The following is a 7,774-nucleotide window of genomic DNA, read 5'->3' on the forward strand; positions in this document are numbered from 1 at the left end:
AGCTGCAGTGAATTGAATTAATCAATTCCAAATTGAGGTAGGAAGCAAGGAATCTAGCCGGTGTCCGGCACAACTTCTTTTAAAGCTTCTTCATTCATTCACGTGATCAATCAGCTCAGGTGCTCGATCTGTCTCCACGATCGAGGTTGCAGAGAAGAAGAAAAAGAGTAGAAGCTACTAGGTAGGATGGACCCATCGTTGCACAAGGCGGCGGTGCAGGGGGCGTGGCAAGCCTGAGGGCATCTCCAGCCGTTGGCTCCTCAGGGGGCGCCTAAAATCGCCGCCTGAGGGTGAGCCGGCGCAAAAATTGGGCCTGGTGGCGAGTTGGTCCTCAGCCGTCGGCCCCAGCGCCGCCCCAGGCACGTTTTAAAATAAAAAAAGTTCGGCGAAGTTCGGCTTAAACACGATAAATTTCGGCCAAACATGATAAATTTCGGCACATTTCGGCGAAGTTCACGGATTTTCATTACATAACACATATACATAAACTAATCTAAAGGAAAAACTGGCTGAAGTCGCCGCCGTCGCCGCCATCATCGTCGTCGGCCTTCTCCTCCTTGACGCGGGCGCCCCTGCTGGACCCCTGCCCGGCGTCGCCATGGCGGACTGGTGGCGGCGCATCGTCGTCGTCGTCGCTGTCGCAGATGACGACGACTCCGCCTTCGTCGCGGCCGGGGACGCCCCACCAAAGGTGGCGCCCCTCGCTGTTCTGCCGGCCGCCGACCACCGGCGCGCCGTTGGTGGACGCCAAGCGCTGCTGCTGGCGGCGCTCGAAATACGCCGCCCAAGCCACGTGGTTGTCAGCGGCGTACTGGGGGAGGGAGAGTTGGGCGTCGGTGAGGGAGGCGCGCACGACCTCGGCTTCCTCGGCGAAGTACTTCGGCTTCGCCACGGCGTTGGGCAACTGGGGAATGGGCACTCCCCCGGCGCTGAGCCTCCACCCCGTCAGCCCCGCGCGCATGTCCGGCGGCGCCGGGATGTTCGCCTGGAACAGGAGCCAGGACTCCTGTTCGCGGAGCGAACGACGGCCGAAGCCGTTGGCCGCCGCCTCGTCTCCGGGATAGCGTTCCGCCATGGAGACGGGCTCGGGAGAGGTAGAGAGATAGAGGGAGGGGCTGGGCGGCGGCGCTCGGGAGAGGTAGGGAGAGGGAGGAGCTGGGCGGCGGCGAGGGGCGGGGCTGGTGTGTGCACAGGCGAGTGCAAGCCACCGGCTATATAGCCGCGCCGCACCCGTGTGTACGCGTGCGAGGGAGGGGAGGTGTCGGCGCGTCGTCCCGTGACGCGCCGCCCGTAAGGAATCAATGGCAAGGCTGACCGGCGGCAGCCTTGCCATTAATTTCCCGCGGGAACCGAGACCGTTGGGGGAAGACGAGGCGCCGTGTCGCTGACACGGCGGGCCCGCGGCTATTTCGCGTCAAAATAGTTCGCCCCGGCGTCCCCGGGCGCCCCCAGCGCGCCGGGTTCGGCCTGGGTCCGCCGACGCTGTTTTCGGCCCAGGCCGGCGAAAATCGGGCTCCTGAGGACGCGACTGAACCATTTTTTTGGTGCCGACGCGAAAAAATCGCCTGGGGAGGCCTTCGTGAGGTCGCGGCTGGAGATGCCGTGAGGAAGCTGGTGGCGGAGCGCCCCGGCATTCTTAGTTCGAAGACCCCCCGGGGGAACACCGCGCTGCACATCGCCGCCAAGCTCGTCAGGAGGCCCTCGGCGTGAACGATAGTCTGCTCTTCAGCAAGAACGCCGACGGCGACACGCCGCTTCACCTGGCAGCCAGGGCGGGGCAGCTGGACGTGGTGGATCTGCTTATCAGCGGCGAAGGCGCATTGCCTGCGGAGCATCCGCACCCTCTGTTAATGGCCAACAAGGCCGGCGACACCCCGCTGCACGCGGCGGTGAAGCACGGCAGGAGTGCCATGGCGCTCAAGCTGTTGGACGCCGAGCCAGGCCGCAGCCACGCGTTCAACGTGGAGAAGCTGTCGCCGCTGCACTGCACATCGCCGCTGCATTGCACATCGCCGCCCGGGAGGGCCTCGCCGACGTCGTGGCCAAGATCGCCAGCCAGCCCTGGGTCCACGAGAGGTATGACCCTTCCGACTCCGGCACCCCCCTGCACCAGGCCATCCTCGGCGGCCACACCCGTAAGTATAAGTCTTTGATATGCTCCCCCATGTCGTCAGTCGGTGTTGTAGAATTACATAGTACAAATTTACTAGCGACCAAGCTGCCCTGCAGGGGTGGTGGAGATTTTGCCGGAGGTGACGTGGATCCTGGATATAGGGCTGACGGACTCGAGCGAGAACAACCTCCTGCACTACGCGGCGCAGAAGAACAACGCACGCCTGGTGAAGCTGTTACTCAACCGGAAGTCGGATCTCGCCTACAGGAGGAATCGGAAGCTCATGTCCCCGCTCCACGTCGCCGCCGACCACGGCTCAACAGAGGCAATGAAAGAGATGCTGACGCGGTGCCCCGACGTGACGGAGATGGTTGATAGTATCGGCAGGAACGCGTTGCATGTGGCCATCGACAGCGACAAAGTGGACGTGCTCCGGTGCGGTGCCTGCTCAAGTACGTGCGCGGCGTGGAGATTATCAACCGGGTCGACCACGGAGGCAACACGCCGCTTCATCTGGCCGCCTCGTTAAATCGAGCAGCGCTTGGCCTGGTGCTGCTCAAGAACCCCAGGGTGAACCCATGCCTTCTCAACAGGGACGGCCAAACCGCACGGAGCATTACCGAGAGGCATACAGTATCTGAGGATAGCATCACGGTAACGCTCTCCACTAATACTATCAGTTAGTACAAAGTTGATGAGTCACTTAATTTGGGACCAAGGGAGTACATTTTTTCTTCCGCATATCCCACTGTTGTATGTTAGCACTTGCATGTCATGTCTGCATGCAGATATATGTATGTAATCATTCATTCCAGCAGGTATACTTCTGAAAGGAGCTAAGAGCATCTCCAACAGTCGCGCCAAACTAGCGCCACGCCGCAAAATCCCCTTTTTAGCGCGTGCGCAACCGGAAGAGCTGCTCCAACGGGCGCGCGAAAACCGCGCGCGCGGCATACGTAGTCCAGCGCGCCGGCCGAAACGCAATCGCGCGCCGCTTATTTGCTGCGCCCGCTCCCGCGTGCTGGACTCTCGCGCGCTCGCTCGCACCTCCCACCCTCCCTCCAGCCGCGCCGCCGCCGCCGACCGCGCCACCCGGCGACCGTTCCGGCGCTTCCCCGGCCTATACCCGCCCCGCGCGCGCTTTCTCCGGCCCCCCTCTAGGCCCGCCGCCCCACGCGCGTGCTGGTCCACCGACGAACAGCGCCCGCGCGCTCGCTGCCGCTTGGCGCCCGCTAGGTGTTCGACAAAACGCCTAGAAGGTATGTATTGCTCAAAAGCCATGAATTTCGTGCATGTTGATTGTAGTTTTTTATTTATAGCATAGTATTCAACATTGTAGATGAGTTCATCGTATGATTCTTCCGAAGAAGAATTTGATATGGAAGAGGAGGAGGATCTTGCAATGATCCTAGCTATGCATATTAATAAAAAACCGAAACACGGTGGTTCGGTTATGGGTCGGCAAAAAAATTGGAGGGATAGGATCGATGCCCAAAACAGATTGATCGGGCATTATTTTGCGGAGAATCCCACATACCCCGAGTCGTATTTTCGTCGCCGGTTTAGGATGAGCACCGAGTTGTTCAGGCGCATTGCAGAGAAACTAGCGAGCCATGACCACTTTTTTCAGCAAAGGAGGAATGCCACCGGAGAGCTCGGGCATAGCACCTTTCAGAAGGTGACAGCCGCGTTGCGTATGTTGGCATACGGTATACCGGCTGATCTAGTTGATGATCACTTGGCTATGGGTGAGAGCCAAGCTATCATGTGTGTCAAGCGCTTCACAGTCGGAATTGTGCAAGTGTTTGGCGAGGAGTATTTGAGATCTCCCACCGCTGAAGACGTCGCAAGGCTTTTGGCGATGAACAAAGCTCGCGGCTTTCCTGGCATGCTTGGCTCAATAGATTGCACGCATTGGAGTTGGAAGAATTGTCCAAAGGCATGGCATGGGCAATTCCACGGCCAAAAAAAGGGTTCCATTATAATCCTTGAAGCGGTGGCCGATCAAGAGACTTGGATTTGGCATGCATTCTTTGAAATGCCTGGATCTTTGAATGACATCAATGTTGTCAACCGGTCACCACTGATGAGTAAGATTGCAAATGGGGAGTTGCCACCAGTGCAGTTTGTAGCAAATGGCCGTACATACAACTATGGCTATTATCTAGCGGATGGCATCTATCCAAAGTGGAAAACCTTTGTCAAGCCGTTGAAAAAGCCAGAAGGTAAGAAAGAACTTGATTTCCACAATGCTCAGGCGGCGGCTAGAAAAGATGTGGAGAGAGCATTTGGGATTTTGCAAGCCCAATTTGCTATTGTGAGAGGACCGGCTAGATTTTGGAATCAAAAAATGCTTTGGTACATCATGCATGCTTGTGTGATCATGCATAACATGATCATCGAGAATGAGCGTGGCCAAGATGTAGACTACTCTCAGTATGAGCTTTTGGGACATCCGGTGCGAGTGCGACGGAGGGCTGAAAGGGTGGCCCGTTTTGTTGCCTCCTATCATGCCATTCGACGTCCCGCAGCACATAATGATCTTCGGAAGGATCTCATTGAGGAGTGATGGGCATGGAATGGACGACAAAGAGCATCATGATTTGTGTGTTTGATATTGTATTGTTGAACTATATGTTGTGTTTATTGCACTATTTGTTGTATTGAACGATAAACTGTTTGTTTGAGTTGTAATAATGAAATTGAACTATTTATTTTGATTTATTTTTGTTTGTGTTTGATCTTTTTGCTTCTGTTTTGGAATGCATATGTTGTTTGTGTGAGAGTCACGCGCGCTGCATTTTTGCGCGCTGCTGGAGCGGCGCGCGCGCTGCATTTTAGCGCGGCTGCTGCAGCCAGCGCTGCGCGCCGCGCTAAACCAGACGATGGGCACACGGCAAACCAGTTTTTTGCGCGCGGCGCGTTCGACGCCTATTGGAGATGCTCTAAAGAAGGAAGAATCCATCAAATGCAAGGGGCAGCAGCTGCCCCCTGAAACAAAGGACTTCAGCCAGTATGTACAGCAAAGGATGTATGGGGACCTACACCCTCGTGGCAACTCTCATCGCCACGGTGACCTTCTCTTCCACCTTCACCATGCCTGGCGGGTACGACCAGCAGAACGGTACCGCTCTTCTGGCGCACAGGATGACATTCAAAGTGTTCGTCATCGCCAACACCCTGGCAATGCTAACCTCAATCGTCCTTGTCTTCGTCTTCATCTGGGCAAGAAGGGAGCAGCTGGGTCTTAGAGCATCTCCAGCCGTTGGCCCTCCAGGGCGTTTAAAAGCGCCGCCTGGGGTAAGCCGGCGCAAAAAATGGCCCTGGGGGCGAGTCGGTCCCCAGCCGTCGGCCCCCAGGGCTGCCCCTAGGCGCGTATTAAAAAAAAGGACCGTTCGGCGAAGTTATGATAAAAACTAGTTAAATCTCGGCCAAACATGGCAAATTCGGTGAAATTCGCGCATTTTCATTACATTAACCTAATCTAAAAAAGAAAGGGGCTGAAGTCGTCGCCGCCATCGTCGTCGTCGGCCTTCTCCTTGACGCGGGCGCCCCTGCTGGACCCCTGCCCGGCGTCGCCATGGCGGACTGGCGGCGGCGCGTTGTGGTTGTCGTCGCTGTCGCATAAACGATGACCCCGTCTTCATCGCGGCCGCGTCGGCGCTCCTCGAAGCGGCGCAGGGCGGCGCGCTGGCGCTTCTTCTCCTTCTCCCGGCGCGCCTTCTCCATCGCAATGGAGTCCTGGCGCGCCCATTCTAGGACCGCGTCGTCGTCGTCGAACTCCGCCTTCACCGGCGCCAGCCCCGGCTCCGTCTTCACCGGCGCCAGCCCCGGCTCCATCTTCGGCTTGACGAAGCGCGGAGGAGCCGACGAGGAGGAGGCGCGCCGGCCGCCCTCGTTGATGACGATGCCGACGCTGCGAGTGCGCCGGCCGATTGGCGTCTCCGCCGCGGGCTCGGCCTTGACGCCGAGAAGCGCCGGAGAACCGGAGGAGTGGGAAGATGAGCGAGAGGAGGAAGACGAGGAGGAGGCGAACCTCCTTGACGCCCATGCGCGTCGGTGTTGCGATGGGGCGGCCCCCGTCGCAGGATAGGTCAACGGCGGGTTGTTGCCGCCGTCGAGGTACGCCAGCACGCCATCCAGCGTGCGGCCGGGGACGCCCCACCACAGGTGGCGCCCCTCGCTGTTCTTCACGCCGCCGACCACCGGCGCGCCGTTGGTGGAGGCCAGGCGCTACGGCTGGCGGCGCTGGAAGTACGCCGCCCAAGCCGCGTGATTGCCGGCGGCGTACTGGGGGAGGGAGCGCTCATCGTTGGTCAGGGAGGCGCGTGTGACCTTGACCTCTTCGGCGAAGTACTTGGGCTTCGCCACGGCATCGGGTAACGGGGGAACGGGCACTCCCCCGTCGCTGAGCCGCCACCCCGTCGGCCCGGCGCGCATGTCCGGCGGCGCCGAGATGTTCGCCTGGAACAGGAGCCAGGGCTCCTGTTCGCGGAGCGAACGGCGGCCGAAGCCGTTCACCGCCGCCTCGTCTCCGGGGAAGCGCTCTGCCATGGCGACGGGCTCGGCGGTGGTAGAGAGGGAGAGAGAGGGGCTGCCGGTGGCGTTCGGGAGAGGAAGACGGAGACGGAGAGAGAGGGGCTGGGCGGTGGCGAGGGGCGAGTCTGGTGTGGGCACCGGCGAGAACCGCCGGCTTTTATAGCCGCTTCGCGCCCGTGTGTACGCGTGCGAGGGAGGGGAGGCGTCGGTGCGCTGTCCCGTGACGCGCCGCCCGTGAGGAATCAATGGCAAGGCTGACCGGCGGCAGCCTTGCCATTGATTCCCCACGGGAACCGAGGCAGTTGGGGGAAGACGAGCCGCCGTGTTCCTGACGCGGCTGGCCCGCGGCTTTTTCGCGCCAAAACAGTTCGCCCCGGCGCCCCCGGGCGCCCCCCAGCGCGCCGAGTTCGGCCTGGATCCGCCGGCGCTGTTTTCGGCCCAGGCCGGCGAAAATCGGGCTTCTGGGGACGCGACTGGACCGTTTTTTCGGCGCCGGCGCAAAAAAATGCCTGAGGAGACCTTTATGAAGGCGCGGCTGAAGATGCCCTTAGGACCCGCCAGGTCGTAGGGTGGAGCCACTGGCTCACAGTCATTGCTTGCCTCTCCATGGTCGCGTCCATGACGACTTCTGTCTACCTCACCGTTGCCGCAACGTCCCTTTGGCTCGCGTGTGTGGTCATTGCAATGGGTTGCAGCACTCCTGTCGTCATGTTTCTCATCTTGGGCAAGGACTTGTTCTCCACGCCTGTGTAGACCTGTATATAGATTCATAGTACGTAGAGAGCGCGTGTAAGTAGCTACAACGGATGTTGTTACGCTTGCTGGGATACATCTGATTAACTGTTTTGGAAGCACCTATGCATGGCTCAGGTGACTGAAATATTTTGGTGCCTCAGTCGATTTTTTGTTTCCACCGCAGCGTTGGCCTGCTGCGCATGACACGGGAGGGGAGCCTGCTAGCGCACTACTCCACGCTGGATTTTGCACCATGCACGGGAGGTCCCATCCATGGTCCAGCCGTTCGTTTTGGCGCCGAGATTCCCGCCCGATCGAAATGCCAGGACAAAATATTCTAAAAGCTTTTACCTTCGCACTCCTCTGTAAAATACAGCCCCAACTCTG

General features: G+C 59.2%; 1 protein-coding gene across 1 annotated transcript; it reads left to right on the plus strand.

The window, feature by feature from the left end:
- The first annotated feature begins 1,850 nt into the window (after positions 1 to 1,850).
- On the plus strand, positions 1,851 to 2,953 carry LOC123101864 (ankyrin repeat-containing protein NPR4). The gene is made up of 4 exons (XM_044523125.1): positions 1,851 to 1,905; positions 1,971 to 2,135; positions 2,230 to 2,767; positions 2,932 to 2,953. Exons 1-3 carry the CDS (start codon positions 1,851 to 1,853, stop codon positions 2,640 to 2,642), a joined length of 633 nt encoding a protein of 210 aa, XP_044379060.1. The 3' UTR covers positions 2,643 to 2,767; positions 2,932 to 2,953.
- The last annotated feature ends 4,821 nt before the right edge of the window (positions 2,954 to 7,774 follow it).

The sequence above is a fragment of the Triticum aestivum genome, chromosome 5A, assembly GCF_018294505.1.
Source record: "Triticum aestivum cultivar Chinese Spring chromosome 5A, IWGSC CS RefSeq v2.1, whole genome shotgun sequence".
NCBI lineage: Eukaryota > Viridiplantae > Streptophyta > Magnoliopsida > Poales > Poaceae > Triticum > Triticum aestivum.

Bases quoted from the DNA above. Each gene is read 5' to 3' on its own strand.
- LOC123101864 (XM_044523125.1), top strand. From the start codon at position 1,851: ATGGCCAACAAGGCCGGCGACACCCCGCTGCACGCGGCGGTGAAGCAC. The intron at 1,906-1,970 runs GTGCCATGGCGC...AACGTGGAGAAG, and splicing joins GGCGGTGAAGCACGGCAGGA to CTGTCGCCGCTGCACTGCAC. The intron at 2,136-2,229 runs GTAAGTATAAGT...GCTGCCCTGCAG, and splicing joins CATCCTCGGCGGCCACACCC to GGGTGGTGGAGATTTTGCCG.